The sequence below is a fragment of the Manacus vitellinus genome, unplaced genomic scaffold (genome assembly GCF_001715985.3).
Source record: "Manacus vitellinus isolate BGI_N305 unplaced genomic scaffold, ASM171598v3 scaffold_52_pilon, whole genome shotgun sequence".
Taxonomy (NCBI): Eukaryota; Metazoa; Chordata; class Aves; order Passeriformes; family Pipridae; genus Manacus; species Manacus vitellinus.
This window is the reverse complement of record NW_021940628.1, coordinates 2,418,386-2,434,020: the sequence shown is the minus strand read 5'-3', so window position 1 is coordinate 2,434,020 and position 15,635 is coordinate 2,418,386. Positions and strand designations below refer to the sequence as shown.

The following is a 15,635-nucleotide window of genomic DNA, read 5'->3' as shown; positions in this document are numbered from 1 at the left end:
AGCAGCTGTAAATCAGTTTTGTAGGCAGTCAGTTGGATCATGAAGAGTTATTTCCACTGCAGTTTGGAACTGCAAGGAATAAACCAGAAGTGTATTTCACGTATCCTTCACCTTAAATCACTTTATCTGCTGCTGTTCTGGGAAGCGTATGAAGCGTGTGGTCAGAGCTGTTGTGCCCACTTGTTTGGAGTGATGTGGAAGCTTGCACAGCTCTGCTCACAACCCAAAGGCTGTCTGGCGTGGGAAGTGTATATTTAGCTTTTGGTTAGACTGGAGATAAGTGCTTGGATTTGTGTGCTGATGGTTGTTTCAGATAAATGGCGAGATCAACTTCAGGTGGGTGTGACTTGACCCGGATCTTGAGGAGCTGGGATGTTTCTTTATGCTTTGCTAAGTTTAGCTTTGCTGTTCCCCTTTTTATAACTATTCTGACTTCAGTTTGCACCTTTTGAGTCTCAAAACCTCATGCCTATGTTGACAAAATGCTCCTGTAAACAGCACATCTCCTGTAAACATCATCTTCAGCCAGGCAGTTCAGGCTCACATCTAAATACAGATGTTCTTATTTTAGTTCCTGTCCTGTGGGCAGAGGTGGGAGTGGACCAGGGTGGTGGTGACAACGCTGGCCACCTACTCCCTGTGTCACCTGCTCCTGGGGTCTAGAGTTGGGCTGTTGGCCAAGGTGCAGGGCACTGGAGCAGGAAGGACTCTCTGTTCTTTATCCCTCCTGCTCTTGGGGCAGTTTTGGAAGAGCATTTAATAATAAAGGTTTTTTTTTCTTCTATGGCTGTGTCTATGCAGACTATTAAAGAGGAGACTGATGGGTTGCATGAAGAGCTGGAGTTCATCCGCCTCCTTGGAACTGATTTGATTTTTGCCTGTGGCGAAACTGAGAAACCAGAAGTGAAAAAGAGCATTGATGAGGTAGGAAAAGCCAGCAGCTTCTTCTTCAGATAAAATCAGGTGGGAGCAAGTGGGAGCTCTGGTTGAAGAGCCGAACGAATTCCGTGGGCAATCTTGTGTTCCGCAGATGAACAACGCGTGGGAAAACCTAAACAAAACGTGGAAGGAGAGGCTGGAAAAGCTCGAGGAAGCGATGCAGTCGGCTGTGCAGTACCAAGATACGCTTCAAGTAAGAGGCAGGGCTGCTGGTGTGGAGTGGGTGGACCTTGGGAACACCACTGCAAGTCCAGGAAACATCTCCTGGGCAAGCGTTTGCAGGTCTGATGGAGCCCGAGCTCAGCAGCCAGCTCTGAGGAAGAGCAGATAGTTTGAATTTATCTTCCCAAGTCTGTCTCATTCCTGCACAGAGCAGCAGGGTGAGGTGGCTGCTGGCAGGTCCTTATGCTGGAAGCAGGAGAGGGAAGGAAAGAGAGAGCAGGCCAAGCACCTCAGCCCTGAAAGACGAGTTTTGTGGTTGTGGGGTGGCGGAGGGACCATCCCTGTCACCTGACCAGCTGCAGGGGGAACACTTTGCCATTCCCTTTGCTCATGTTGTCCATGCTCTTTCCAGGCCATGTTTGACTGGCTGGACAACGCTGTGATCAAGCTCTGCAACATGTCACCTGTTGGCACCGACCTCAGCACGGTCAAGGAGCAGATGAACGAGATGAAGGTACGCAGGCAGAGAGGGACCAGTTCCCCGGCACTGCTCTGCCTCACAGAGCTCCAGTGATTCATTTGGTTCTGGTTTTTGTCCTGCTTGTTTTGGCAGGAGTTTAAAATGGAGGTTTACCAGCAGCAGATTGAGATGGAAAAGCTTAATCACCAAGGTGAGCTGATGCTAAAAAAGGCTACGGATGAGACAGACAGGGACATCATAAAGGAACCACTGACAGAGCTGAAACATCTCTGGGAGAACTTGGGCGAGAAAATTGCTCACAGACAGGTAGATTGAAGGCCTGGGGCTCTCACAAGTGTGGGGTTGAAACTCGCCGTGATGCTCCCAGTTACTAACATTTCCCTTTTCCATCCCCGTCCTTGCCCAGCACAAGTTGGAAGCAGCTCTGCTGGCACTTGGCCAGTTCCAGCACGCCTTGGCAGAGCTGATGGCCTGGCTGACCCACACCGAGGAGCTGCTCGACGCCCAAAAACCCATCAATGGAGACCCGAAAGTCATCGAGGTTGAACTCGCAAAGCACCACGTGAGTGTTCCCACCCCAAGGACATTTTCAGTCCGTTCCCGTTGCAGGATCGTGTTTCTCATGAAGGATTTGAGTCCACAACCAGGCAGGGATCAACAGGGTGTTTAAGAGAGATGTCCAATGTTTGCCCATCTCGTGCAGGTGCTGAAGAACGACGTCCTGGCCCACCAAGCAACTGTGGAGACAGTGAACAAAGCAGGGAATGAGCTGTTGGAGTCAAGTGCAGGGGACGATGCCAGCAGCCTGCGGAACCGCCTGGAGAAGCTGAATTCCTGCTGGGAGTCAGTGCTGCAGAAAACAGAGGAGAGGGAGCAGCAGCTGCAGTCCACACTCCAGCAGGTTGGGAAGAGGCATTGGGAATAGCCCCCTGTGCAGTGGGGTGCTGCTTGAGGGTCTGCTTTCCCCTTCATTTTGGGGGGAAGATAAGGGGGGAAAGAGTTAGGAAGACACTGGGATTATTTTTATGCAAGTTTTTCGTGTAACTCAGTCCTGGAGTGGTTCAGTGCCTGCCCAAAAGCACATGGAGGACCAGGAACACCTGTGGATTATGGATACACAGAGTATCACCCTCCTGAACACACTGGCACATCCAGCTCTGCCTTTATATCTGGTTTCAAAGCAAACACAGTGTTAACCCTGGCACATGATCAATGGTGGCTGATGTCATCTGATCCCGGGGCCCATTCTATGTTCCCGAACAGGCTCAGGGTTTCCATGGTGAGATTGAAGACTTCCTCCTGTGGCTAACGAGGATGGAGAGCCAATTGTCAGCATCAAAACCCACAGGAGGTCTGCCAGAAACTGCCCGGGAACAGCTCAATGCCCACATGGTAATTTCTCAGGAGAGATTTTTTTTTTTAATGCTTTTAATTCAGCAAGTTCCTGTCAAATATCGGCATCAAAACTTCTCCCTTCTGTATCTGACAGGGAGAGGAGGCTGCTATGCTCTCCTCTTACAGATCATTTTGCACTTGATGCCTGGAACAAGCATCCACAAAGCCTTAACCACCTTTTCTTGGCTCAAAGCGACGTGCTGCTGTCACTTTGCTGCCTGTCCTGAACCTAATGTTCCCATCACCTGGAGTTTTGCAGCACAACATGTTCCCTCTCGGAGCTCTTCCTTCTCTAATCCTTTGGTGGTGCCTCTTTGCAGGAGCTGTACAGCCAGTTCAAAGCCAAGGAGGAGGTCTACAGCCAGCTGCTGGCCAAGGGGCGGCTGATGCTGCTCAACCGCGACGACTCTGGCTCCGGCTCGAAGACAGAGCAAAGCGTGGCACTGCTGGAGCAGAAATGGTGTCTGGTCAGCACCAAGATGGAGGAAAGAAAGGTAACACTGGGGGAGAGATGTGTCCACCCTTGCCCAGTGGTCTGACAGCAGCTGCACCCTGTTTTGCCTCTCTGCTTTCCCACGCAGGGCTGGGGGTTGTTTTTTAAAACAGCCTCTTGCTGTTGTACAGGTTGAGTTTGTCTTTCAGGTGGTGCTGGGTGTCAAGCTGTGGGGCTGTTAGTGGGGGGTTTTTTTCTAGATTATCATCAGAATTGCTTAAATCGCGCAGAAAATGAGAGTGAATTTGCGTTCTGGGTTAATTTAGCGGGGTGGGAAGAAGCCTCCCGCAGCTCTCAAAGGCGGGCTTTGTTGGTCAAGCCAAATCCTCCTCCGAGCTGACTCCATCCTCAGCTTTTGGCCGGGGATGAGATAAAACAAGGGCCGCGGTGGCCTCGGCCCAGAATAAATGTGCAGCGCTGCAGCTGTCGCCGTCGAAATGCCATCCGCCCCATTCACGGAGCCGCTCTCCCCACGGCCATCCCTTTCCCAGGAAGCCGAGGGTGACGCAGCTGCTCGTGTGCCGATGAAGGTCTCCCCTTTCAGGGAGCATTCTTGTTTCGAAAGACAAGCGGTGGCTTTCACCGAAACCCCCTCCCCTCGGTAAACAAGTCGCGTTCCCGGGCCGAGGCGATGAGGTTCCTGTTGGAGGGACGGTTGGGCAGGGACACAAAGGCCACCTCTGTCTGTGAAGCTGCGGATCAGAGCTCTCACCCTCTGCGTTGTGTTTTCCCTCTCCCTTTCTCCCTTCCCGCTGCCACAGGCGAAGCTGGAGGAGGCCCTGGCCCTGGCCACCGATTTCCAGAACTCCCTCCAGGACTTCATCAACTGGCTGACACTGGCTGAGCAGAGCCTGAACATTGCACCCCCGGCCAGCCTCATCCTCGCCGCAGTGCTGGCCCAGATCGATGAGCACAAGGTACCCACCCCATGGGCACCCAGTGCCTCCATTCTCAGGATGGAGGGGACGAGGGTGGCACCTCATCTCCCCTGCACCCACGGGCTGGTCGTGGCCACATCCAGCTCCCCTTACAGATGGGCCACCTTTGCTGTTTGCAGGTGTTTGCCAACGAGGTGAACGCGCACCGGGATCGCATCATCGAGCTGGATCAGACCGGGAACCAGCTGAAGTTCCTCAGCCAAAAGCAGGACGTGGTTTTGATCAAGAACCTGCTGGTGAGCGTCCAGTCCCGCTGGGAGAAGGTCGTCCAGCGGTCAGTGGAGCGAGGAAGGGCCCTTGACGATGCCAGGAAGCGAGCCAAGCAGGTGAGAGACGTGAGGAGGGTGTGACAGACCTCAAGGAATGCCCAGCCTTGGAGGGCAGGAGGTCCCAGGACCAGGAAGGAACTGGGGACACCACCAGTGTGAAGTTTCAGACTTGCTCCTGTTGCTTTGCAGTTCCACGAAGCCTGGAAGAAGCTGATTGATTGGCTGGAGGATGCAGAGAATCACCTGGACTCAGAGCTGGAGATTTCCAATGATCCTGACAAAATCAAGCTCCAGCTCTCCAAACACAAGGTAAGGCTTTGCCAAAGCCAGACTGGTGCTGGATGTGGGGTGGAAGGAAGGGAGGGGAAGCAGGGCAGTATCTCCTCTGCCATCAGGACAAGGGAAAAGCCTTCTGCTGCCATGGAAAACATTCATCTGGGAATGCAGTTCTGAAGCAGTTTTGTTTTCTCTCTGTTTCCCAGGAGTTCCAGAAGACTCTGGGTGGAAAGCAGCCTGTCTACGACACCACCATCAGGACAGGCAGAGCCCTCAAGGAAAAAGCCTTGCTTCCAGATGACACTCAAAAACTGGACAATTTACTGGGAGAGGTCCGGGATAAGTGGGACACAGTGTGTGGAAAATCTGTGGAAAGGTAAGTCCAGCCCCAACATTGTACCAACAGTACTCATGTGCCAGGACTCTGTTACCAAAAGGATTTCATGGGGTGGTTGGAGGGCACTGGGACATGACAAAAGGAGTTGAGTTTATTCATGGGAGTTCACATGGATGTTTGTTTTCTAGGCAGCACAAGCTGGAAGAAGCCCTGCTGTTCTCTGGGCAGTTCATGGATGCACTGCAGGCCTTGGTGGACTGGCTCTACAAGGTGGAACCCCAGTTAGCTGAAGACCAGCCTGTCCATGGGGACCTGGATCTGGTCATGAACCTCATGGATGCTCACAAGGTGAGAGCACCTTTTCCAGCTCTTCTCTGAGACCTGAGTGGGGCTTGTCTTCCCCAAGAGCCAAAGAACAGAGGCAGAGTTGGTGCCTTCCTGCAGAGCTGCGTGTTTTGCTTCCTGCAGTGGATAAGGGGGGGAAAAAACAGTGAAAAAGTGGGAAGGAACTTTCACATCACTGGGGAGGTGGCAGGAGCTGACCCTACTTGGCTTTTGTCCTCCCTCCCTCCCTCCAGGTCTTCCAGAAGGAGCTGGGGAAGCGCACGGGGACAGTCCAGGTGCTCAAACGCTCCGGCCGGGAGCTCATCGAGAACAGCCGGGACGACACGACCTGGGTGAAGGTGCAGCTGCAGGAGCTGAGCAACCGGTGGGACACGGTGTGCAAGCTGTCAGTGTCCAAACAAACCCGCCTGGAACAGGCCTTGAAGCAGGTGAGGAGAAGACCACAGGTGGAAATGGTCTTGGAGAGCTTTGCTGGGCTCCAGGTTTGTGCCGGGAGCTCAAGGCAAAGCTCAGGGAAGGGGTTTTGCCCTGGCCAGGCAGGACACCCCCAGCCCTGCAGCAGTTGCCAGGGAGAGCTGCGAAGCAGTGGGTTGGTGTCAGTGATTTACTGATTGTTTTCCCAAAAAGAAAGAGCTGATAAGGGCTGGTTTGAAAAGGGAGGATGGGAAGATCTCATTGATGTGCACAGCAGGGATAGAGCAGTGATGAGAGACAGGCCAGGCTGGTGTTTGCCAGTGTTTAGTGTGAGGGAGAGACCTCAACTGAATCTAAAAAAAAAGCAACCCCAAAGGTCAAAGGCTCTTAAGCAGCTTTTACGTCAAGTAGGCAATTTACAGAATAAACTACCCAGGTGCCAGACTGCTCGGGGTATGGGCAGTTGTGCTGTTTTTAAAAACATTTAGTCCTTCAGTGCAGCTGATGCTGAGGGGAGGGAGGTGCCTGGTTGCTGCAGGACCTGGCTGCTGGTGCTGCACAAACCCAGGCCACAAACTGGGCTTTTTTTCCCCTTTTTTTATATTTTTCATGTCCCTCTTAGCCCGTTGTCCCCCCAGCTGTCAGCAGTGAATCCAGCAGCCTGTTTGGGGAGGTGGAAGGCTGATGCCTGTGCTTTTGTCTCTGCAGGCAGAGGAGTTCAGGACAGCTGTGCACATGCTGCTGGAATGGCTCTCGGAGGCAGAGCAGTCCCTGCGTTTTCGGGGAGCACTACCTGACGATGCTGAGGCACTGCAGTCCCTCATCGATGCCCACAAGGTAACAGGGAGCTCCAAAATGCAACCTGAGCAAAATTTGTGGGGGAGGATACTGCAAAATTAATTTGGGCCTTTCAGGAGTTCATGAAGAAAGTGGAGGAGAAGAGGGTGGACGTGAACGCGGCGGTGGGAATGGGGGAGGTCATCCTGGGCGCCTGCCACCCCGACTGCATCACCACCATCAAACACTGGATCACCATCATCCGAGCCAGGTTCGAGGAGGTGAGTCCCTCAGGATTTGTTCCAGGCTGGTGGTTGCAGGGATGGCCACAGGGTGGTGGGTCCTGCCTCAGGTTTCCCACACTGGGCTGACGCTCATCCTGTGTTTCCAACAGGTTCTCACGTGGGCAAAGCAGCACCAGCAGAGACTGGAGTCTGCTCTTTCCGAGCTGGTGGCGAATGCAGAGCTTCTGGAAGAGCTCCTGGCTTGGATCCAGTGGGCTGAGACAACCCTGATCCAACGGGACCAGGAGCCCATGCCACAGAATATCGATCAGGTCAAAGGACTCATCTCCGAGCACCAGGTGAGCCCAGTGCTGAGCATGGTGGGCACTCAGGAGAGGGACTGAGGGCAGGATCCTTCCATGGAGGAGGCATTGACTGCTCTTGGAAGTCCCTATTAAAGCAGCATGGGACCCAACCGGAGCAGAGCCAGCCCAGGGATGAACTCCAACCCTTGAAATCCAAGCCAGCACTGAGCAGTAGCTCAACCACGAGCTGCCATCGCTGGTGCTTGATGCTCACCTCTCCTCCATGGGCCTGGCACATCCCAGTCAGGGTCTGCAAAACAAAAAGTCTCAAAATCACAAAGGTTTTCTTGTCCTTTCTGTGTTTGGACAGTCCTTTATGGAGGAGATGACACGGAAACAGCCGGACGTGGACCGGGTGACAAAGACATACAAGAGAAAAGCTACTGAGCCTCCCCACGGGCCCTTCATCGACAAGTCCCGCAGCAACAGTACGTCTGCTTGGGGTGAAACGTTCTAGCATGGCAGGAAATGAAATACATAGGAAGCTAATTAACTTTGATTATCAATTAGCAAGGCATCCTGCATTAACAGCCACCAGGAAGGCGGTTGAGACTTGTCAGGAGGGGAAAATCCAGGTGGCACTTCCCAAAACACCCGTGCTGTTCCTGGGGGTGCTTGGGCTGGAGCTGCTCTTCTTTCTCTCTTGCTTTGGGACGAGGTTTTGGGGTGGTTTTTTATGTTGTTTCTTGAAGCCAGAGTCCAGTGTGAGTTCCTGACTGCCAGAGGGCTGTGGGTGTAGAGCTGTCACCATGTCCTCCTACCTGGGGACACTGCATCCCTTGGGATACCAGCCAGCAAGGCCGTGGGAGCTTTTCTCTTCTGAAAAATGAAACAGATTTCATTGCTGCTCTTCCCTGGACAGCTCACACTTGCTTGTACCCATCAACACTACCTCAAACAATTAGTTTTTCTCCCTTTTTCCAGGAAAATCCTTGGGTCAGGCTGCTCCCCCCAGCATGCCCATTATCTCCCAGTCAGAAACAAAGAACCCCAGGATAAATCAGCTCTCAGCACGTTGGCAGCAGGTCTGGCTGCTGGCCCTGGAGCGGCAGCGGAAGCTCAACGACGCCCTGGACAGACTGGAGGAGGTAACAGCCCCTGGCTGCTCTGGGAAGGAGGGGAACTGGGAGTTCATCCCCAAAAACATGCATTTTAAATTAGTGCTGCCCCCAGCTCTTGCAGACAGTTCCTGCTGCCTTTCCAAAAACCAAATGTTCTTAAAATGTTAAGGCTAAAACCCCTTCGGTGATTAATTAATTAACTGCACATTAACCAACTTTGTGCCCCTGTAGTTGGTATCTGTAGAGCTAATGACAGCCAGGCCCTGCTTTCCTCCTAGCAATTAGTTTAACAATTACTGTCTCTATCTTTTCCAAACATCTAATGTCATTTTTGTTTTTATTTACGCTTAACAAAGCAGCTATGCCCAGAAGTGAGTGGTTTTTTTTGTTTTCTGTTGCTTTTGCTGTAGGTCAGTTCAGTTTATACGTATTCATGTTTTTTCTTTGTTGCTTTTAACCCCAAGAGTGTTTAGAGAGAGAAAAAAAAAACAAACCCTTACTAAAAGTTGTTGTGTTACCTTGGTGTGAGCTGCTCGAGCTGGTGTGGTTGTGGGGGTCCTTTTGGGGGATAAGAAGGGTGTTAGTTTAAATTGGAGGGTCTGAGGCTGGGGCAGGGTTTGTAGAGCTGAGTTGTGCCCCAGCTGCTGTGCAAGACGAGCAAGAAATCCTTTCTTGGCTGCTCAGAGGGAAAGGGAGAGGGGAGATTCATGCTCAAAATTATGGTGACAGTGGGAATTCCTCCCTGGTGAGTCCGTAGGGTGAGGAAACATGCCCAAAAGCCCGAGCAGATGGGGTGGGGGGGTGGTGTGTGTGTCTGTGTGCAAGTAGCTGATCTCCTGCCTGTGTGTCCGTACAGCAGCGCGGGGGACGCTGCATCCCGTGTCGGTGGTCCCGTGATGCGCAGTCCACGTGCTGGCTGTCGGCTACGCTGTGTGTCCTGTTCTGGAAAGTCACTCTTGGGGCAACCCCCTCGTTAATCAGGGTCATCTGGATAAATCCAGACCAACCTTCCCCGGGAGGGCGGGCAGGGAGCGTTGGTGCCGGGCGCTCGGGCTCGGCCAAGGCCGGTGTTCTGGGGCGCGGTAGAGCCGGGGCTGCTGCTCCACTGGGATTTCTCCCACCAACACTTCCCAACTTTGCCTTCCAGTTGAAGGAGTTTGCGAACTTCGACTTTGATGTCTGGCGGAAGAAATACATGCGCTGGATGAACCACAAGAAGTCCCGTGTCATGGACTTCTTCCGGCGCATCGACAAAGACCAGGACGGGAAGATCACCCGGCAGGAGTTCATCGACGGCATCCTGGCTTCCAGTAAGCTCATGGGACGAGCTTGGAAAACAACCACCTTGGTGCCCCCACACCCCTGCCTCTGATGAATGAGGTCCCTGCATCCTCATTCCTTTCTCCTTCCAGAATTCCCCACCACGAAGCTGGAGATGACGGCGGTGGCCGACATCTTTGACCGCGACGGCGACGGCTACATCGACTACTACGAGTTTGTGGCTGCTCTCCATCCCAACAAGGACGCCTATCGCCCCACCACTGATGCTGACAAGATCGAGGATGAGGTAGAGCAACAAAAAAAGGGGTGCTCGGGGTTGTTGGGGTGGTTCAGGCTGCGGGTTGGCAGTGGGGGGAGGCAGAAAACAGGTAAAAGAAAGGGGTTGCGGTGGTGCTGAGCCAAAATAAGTGGTTGGAATTGATGGTACCTACCATGTTTTTGAAGGAAAGGCTGCACAGGACTGTGTTTTATCCAAGAAGTGACTTGTACTGGGATAGGCTCCCAAAATCCTGGTTCCTTACCTCTCTTGTTGGTGATGGCAGGTCACCAGGCAAGTGGCCCAGTGCAAGTGTGCCAAGAGATTCCAAGTGGAGCAGATCGGCGAGAACAAATACCGGGTAAGGCAGAGGGGGATCAAATGCTGCCCCAGTGGCACAAATCCTGCTCCCCCTTCCCACCCGGGGAGGGGGGATCACTGAGGGGGTGCCCAGCAAGGTGTGGGAGGATCTGGGGGGGAGATGGAGACCTCGTGCCCTGGCACGGCGGCTCCCGGCGGAGGTGGCTGGGCCGTGTTTTCCCGGCTCCATCCTTGGCCCCAGGGCGTTCCCTGAACTGGGAGAACATAAAAGTGTCCCTGTTCTGGGGCAGCCAGCCCGGGGGCCCCGTGAAACGCCGCATTCACTCCGCCGGAGCCGCCCTTGAAGTTTTCCTCATGGATGAGTGTACCTTACGCCTGTGTTTTTCTTAGCTCGCTCCCGAAGAAGGGAGAATAATTTCCTTACAGAATCTCTTTGTAACGAGCTGCTGTTTATGTTTCAAACCCTTCACTGAGGTGAAGTGGTGAAACGAGCTGGTGGCAGGGCTCCCACTTCCCTGCCCACTGGTTTCAGGGCTGATGCTCCGGCCGGGAATCGCTGATCCACAGCATTCCCCCCTCCGGCTGCACCAGCCCCAGCCTCCCAGAGCCTCTCCCTNAGAAAGGTAACACTGGGGGAGAGATGTGTCCACCCTAGCCCCGTGGTCTGACAGCAGCTGCACCCTGTTTTGCCTCTCTGCTTTCCCACAAAGGGCTGGGGGTTGTTTTTTAAAACAGCCTCTTGCTGTTGTACAGGTTGAGTTTGTCTTTCAGGTGGTGCTGGGTGTCAAGCTGTGGGGCTGTTAGTGGGGGGTTTTTTTCTAGATTATCATCAGAATTGCTTAAATCGCGCAGAAAATGAGAGTGAATTTGCGTTCTGGGTTAATTTAGCGGGGTGGGAAGAAGCCTCCCGCAGCTCTCAAAGGCGGGCTTTGTTGGTCAAGCCAAATCCTCCTCCGAGCTGACTCCATCCTCAGCTTTTGGCCGGGGATGAGATAAAACAAGGGCCGCGGTGGCCTCGGCCCAGAATAAATGTGCAGCGCTGCAGCTGTCGCCGTCGAAATGCCATCCGCCCCATTCACGGAGCCGCTCTCCCCACGGCCATCCCTTTCCCAGGAAGCCGAGGGTGACGCAGCTGCTCGTGTGCCGATGAAGGTCTCCCCTTTCAGGGACCATTCTTGTTTCGAAAGACAAGCGGTGGCTTTCACCGAAACCCCCTCCCCTCGGTAAACAAGTCGCGTTCCCGGGCCGAGGCGATGAGGTTCCTGTTGGAGGGACGGTTGGGCAGGGACACAAAGGCCACCTCTGTCTGTGAAGCTGCGGATCGGAGCTCTCACCCTCTGCGTTGTGTTTTCCCTCTCCCTTTCTCCCTTCCCGCTGCCACAGGCGAAGCTGGAGGAGGCCCTGGCCCTGGCCACCGATTTCCAGAACTCCCTCCAGGACTTCATCAACTGGCTGACCCTGGCTGAGCAGAGCCTGAACATTGCACCCCCGGCCAGCCTCATCCTCGCCGCAGTGCTGGCCCAGATCGATGAGCACAAGGTACCCACCCCGTGGGCACCCAGTGCCTCCATTCTCAGGATGGAGGGGACGAGGGTGGCACCTCATCTCCCCTGCACCCATGGGCTGGTCGTGGCCACATCCAGCTCCCCTTACAGATGGGCCACCTTTGCTGTTTGCAGGTGTTTGCCAACGAGGTGAACGCGCACCGGGATCGCATCATCGAGCTGGATCAGACCGGGAACCAGCTGAAGTTCCTCAGCCAAAAGCAGGACGTGGTTTTGATCAAGAACCTGCTGGTGAGCGTCCAGTCCCGCTGGGAGAAGGTCGTCCAGCGGTCAGTGGAGCGAGGAAGGGCCCTTGACGATGCCAGGAAGCGAGCCAAGCAGGTGAGAGACGTGAGGAGGGTGTGACAGACCTCAAGGAATGCCCAGCCTTGGAGGGCAGGAGGTCCCAGGACCAGGAAGGAACTGGGGACACCACCAGTGTGAAGTTTCAGACTTGCTCCTGTTGCTTTGCAGTTCCACGAAGCCTGGAAGAAGCTGATTGATTGGCTGGAGGATGCAGAGAATCACCTGGACTCAGAGCTGGAGATTTCCAATGATCCTGACAAAATCAAGCTCCAGCTCTCCAAACACAAGGTAAGGCTTTGCCAAAGCCAGACTGGTGCTGGATGTGGGGTGGAAGGAAGGGAGGGGAAGCAGGGCAGTATCTCCTCTGCCATCAGGACAAGGGAAAAGCCTTCTGCTGCCATGGAAAACATTCATCTGGGAATGCAGTTCTGAAGCAGTTTTGTTTTCTCTCTGTTTCCCAGGAGTTCCAGAAGACTCTGGGTGGAAAGCAGCCTGTCTACGACACCACCATCAGGACAGGCAGAGCCCTCAAGGAAAAAGCCTTGCTTCCAGATGACACTCAAAAGCTGGACAATTTACTGGGAGAGGTCCGGGATAAGTGGGACACAGTGTGTGGAAAATCTGTGGAAAGGTAAGTCCAGCCCCAACACTGTACCAACAGTACTCATGTGCCAGGACTCTGTTACCAAAAGGATTTCATGGGGTGGTTGGAGGGCACTGGGACATGACAAAAGGAGTTGAGTTTATTCATGGGAGTTCACATGGATGTTTGTTTTCCAGGCAGCACAAGCTGGAAGAAGCCCTGCTGTTCTCTGGGCAGTTCATGGATGCACTGCAGGCCTTGGTGGACTGGCTCTACAAGGTGGAACCCCAGTTAGCTGAAGACCAGCCTGTCCATGGGGACCTGGATCTGGTCATGAACCTCATGGATGCTCACAAGGTGAGAACACCTTTTCCAGCTCTTCTCTGAGACCTGAGTGGGGCTTGTCTTCCCCAAGAGCCAAAGAACAGAGGCAGAGTTGGTGCCTTCCTGCAGAGCTGCGTGTTTTGCATCCTGCAGTGGATAAGGGGGGGAAAAAACAGTGAAAAAGTGGGAAGGAACATTCACATCACTGGGGAGGTGGCAGGAGCTGACCCTACTTGGCTTTTGTCCTCCCTCCCTCCCTCCAGGTCTTCCAGAAGGAGCTGGGGAAGCGCACGGGGACGGTCCAGGTGCTCAAACGCTCCGGCCGGGAGCTCATCGAGAACAGCCGGGACGACACGACCTGGGTGAAGGTGCAGCTGCAGGAGCTGAGCAACCGGTGGGACACGGTGTGCAAGCTGTCAGTGTCCAAACAAACCCGCCTGGAACAGGCCTTGAAGCAGGTGAGGAGAAGACCACAGGTGGAAATGGTCTTGGAGAGCTTTGCTGGGCTCCAGGTTTGTGCCGGGAGCTCAAGGCAAAGCTCAGGGAAGGGGTTTTGCCCTGGCCAGGCAGGACACCCCCAGCCCTGCAGCAGTTGCCAGGGAGAGCTGCGAAGCAGTGGGTTGGTGTCAGTGATTTACTGATTGTTTTCCCAAAAAGAAAGAGCTGATAAGGGCTGGTTTGAAAAGGGAGGATGGGAAGATCTCATCGATGTGCACAGCAGGGATAGAGCAGTGATGAGAGACAGGCCAGGCTGGTGTTTGCCAGTGTTTAGTGTGAGGGAGAGACCTCAACTGAATCTAAAAAAAAAGCAACCCCAAAGGTCAAAGGCTCTTAAGCAGCTTTTACGTCAAGTAGGCAATTTACAGAATAAACTACCCAGGTGCCAGACTGCTCGGGGTATGGGCAGTTGTGCTGTTTTTAAAAACATTTAGTCCTTCAGTGCAGCTGATGCTGAGGGGAGGGAGGTGCCTGGTTGCTGCAGGACCTGGCTGCTGGTGCTGCACAAACTCAGGCCACAAACTGGGCTTTTTTTCCCCTTTTTTTATATTTTTCATGTCCCTCTTAGCCCGTTGTCCCCCCAGCTGTCAGCAGTGAATCCAGCAGCCTGTTTGGGGAGGTGGAAGGCTGATGCCTGTGCTTTTGTCTCTGCAGGCAGAGGAGTTCAGGACAGCTGTGCACATGCTGCTGGAATGGCTCTCGGAGGCAGAGCAGTCCCTGCGTTTTCGGGGAGCACTACCTGACGATGCTGAGGCACTGCAGTCCCTCATCGATGCCCACAAGGTAACAGGGAGCTCCAAAATGCAACCTGAGCAAAATTTGTGGGGGAGGATACTGCAAAATTAATTTGGGCCTTTCAGGAGTTCATGAAGAAAGTGGAGGAGAAGAGGGTGGACGTGAACGCGGCGGTGGGAATGGGGGAGGTCATCCTGGGCGCCTGCCACCCCGACTGCATCACCACCATCAAACACTGGATCACCATCATCCGAGCCAGGTTCGAGGAGGTGAGTCCCTCAGGATTTGTTCCAGGCTGGTGGTTGCAGGGATGGCCACAGGGTGGTGGGTCCTGCCTCAGGTTTCCCACACTGGGCTGACGCTCATCCTGTGTTTCCAACAGGTTCTCACGTGGGCAAAGCAGCACCAGCAGAGACTGGAGTCTGCTCTTTCCGAGCTGGTGGCGAATGCAGAGCTTCTGGAAGAGCTCCTGGCTTGGATCCAGTGGGCTGAGACAACCCTGATCCAACGGGACCAGGAGCCCATGCCACAGAATATCGATCAGGTCAAAGGACTCATCTCCGAGCACCAGGTGAGCCCAGTGCTGAGCATGGTGGGCACTCAGGAGAGGGACTGAGGGCGGGATCCTTCCATGGAGCAGGCATTGACTGCTCTTGGAAGTCCCTATTAAAGCAGCATGGGACCCAACCGGAGCAGAGCCAGCCCAGGGATGAACTCCAACCCTTGAAATCCAAGCCAGCACTGAGCAGTAGCTCAACCACGAGCTGCCATCGCTGGTGCTTGATGCTCACCTCTCCTCCATGGGCCTGGCACATCCCAGTCAGGGTCTGCAAAACAAAAAGTCTCAAAATCACAAAGGTTTTCTTGTCCTTTCTGTGTTTGGACAGTCCTTTATGGAGGAGATGACACGGAAACAGCCGGACGTGGACCGGGTGACAAAGACATACAAGAGAAAAGCTACTGAGCCTCCCCACGGGCCCTTCATCGACAAGTCCCGCAGCAACAGTACGTCTGCTTGGGGTGAAACGTTCTAGCATGGCAGGAAATGAAATACATAGGAAGCTAATTAACTTTGATTATCAATTAGCAAGGCATCCTGCATTAACAGCCACCAGGAAGGCGGTTGAGACTTGTCAGGAGGGGAAAATCCAGGTGGCACTTCCCAAAACACCCGTGCTGTTCCTGGGGGTGCTTGGGCTGGAGCTGCTCTTCTTTCTCTCTTGCTTTGGGACGAGGTTTTGGGGTGGTTTTTTATGTTGTTTCTTGAAGCCAGAGTCCAGTGTGAGTTCCTGACTGCCAGAGGGCTGTGGG

At 53.9% G+C, this 15,635-nt stretch overlaps 1 protein-coding gene across 2 annotated transcripts in view; it reads left to right on the top strand.

Annotated features, from left to right (window-relative positions):
* The window catches only part of MACF1 (microtubule actin crosslinking factor 1), a 147,245-nt gene that overhangs the window by 119,405 nt on the left and 12,205 nt on the right, over positions 1-15,635 (top strand). For both annotated transcript variants that reach the window (XM_029963003.1, XM_029963002.1), the window contains 22 exons: positions 802-924; positions 1,031-1,132; positions 1,514-1,615; positions 1,715-1,888; positions 1,989-2,144; positions 2,286-2,483; positions 2,846-2,974; positions 3,298-3,471; positions 4,232-4,387; positions 4,528-4,734; positions 4,867-4,986; positions 5,160-5,329; positions 5,479-5,638; positions 5,869-6,063; positions 6,758-6,886; positions 6,964-7,107; positions 7,221-7,409; positions 7,726-7,843; positions 8,340-8,503; positions 9,624-9,786; positions 9,889-10,043; positions 10,300-10,374. In XM_029963003.1, the coding sequence (XP_029818863.1) occupies positions 802-924; positions 1,031-1,132; positions 1,514-1,615; positions 1,715-1,888; positions 1,989-2,144; positions 2,286-2,483; positions 2,846-2,974; positions 3,298-3,471; positions 4,232-4,387; positions 4,528-4,734; positions 4,867-4,986; positions 5,160-5,329; positions 5,479-5,638; positions 5,869-6,063; positions 6,758-6,886; positions 6,964-7,107; positions 7,221-7,409; positions 7,726-7,843; positions 8,340-8,503; positions 9,624-9,786; positions 9,889-10,043; positions 10,300-10,374 (3,303 nt within the window). The remainder of the gene's footprint in view (positions 1-801; positions 925-1,030; positions 1,133-1,513; positions 1,616-1,714; positions 1,889-1,988; positions 2,145-2,285; positions 2,484-2,845; positions 2,975-3,297; positions 3,472-4,231; positions 4,388-4,527; positions 4,735-4,866; positions 4,987-5,159; positions 5,330-5,478; positions 5,639-5,868; positions 6,064-6,757; positions 6,887-6,963; positions 7,108-7,220; positions 7,410-7,725; positions 7,844-8,339; positions 8,504-9,623; positions 9,787-9,888; positions 10,044-10,299; positions 10,375-15,635) is intronic.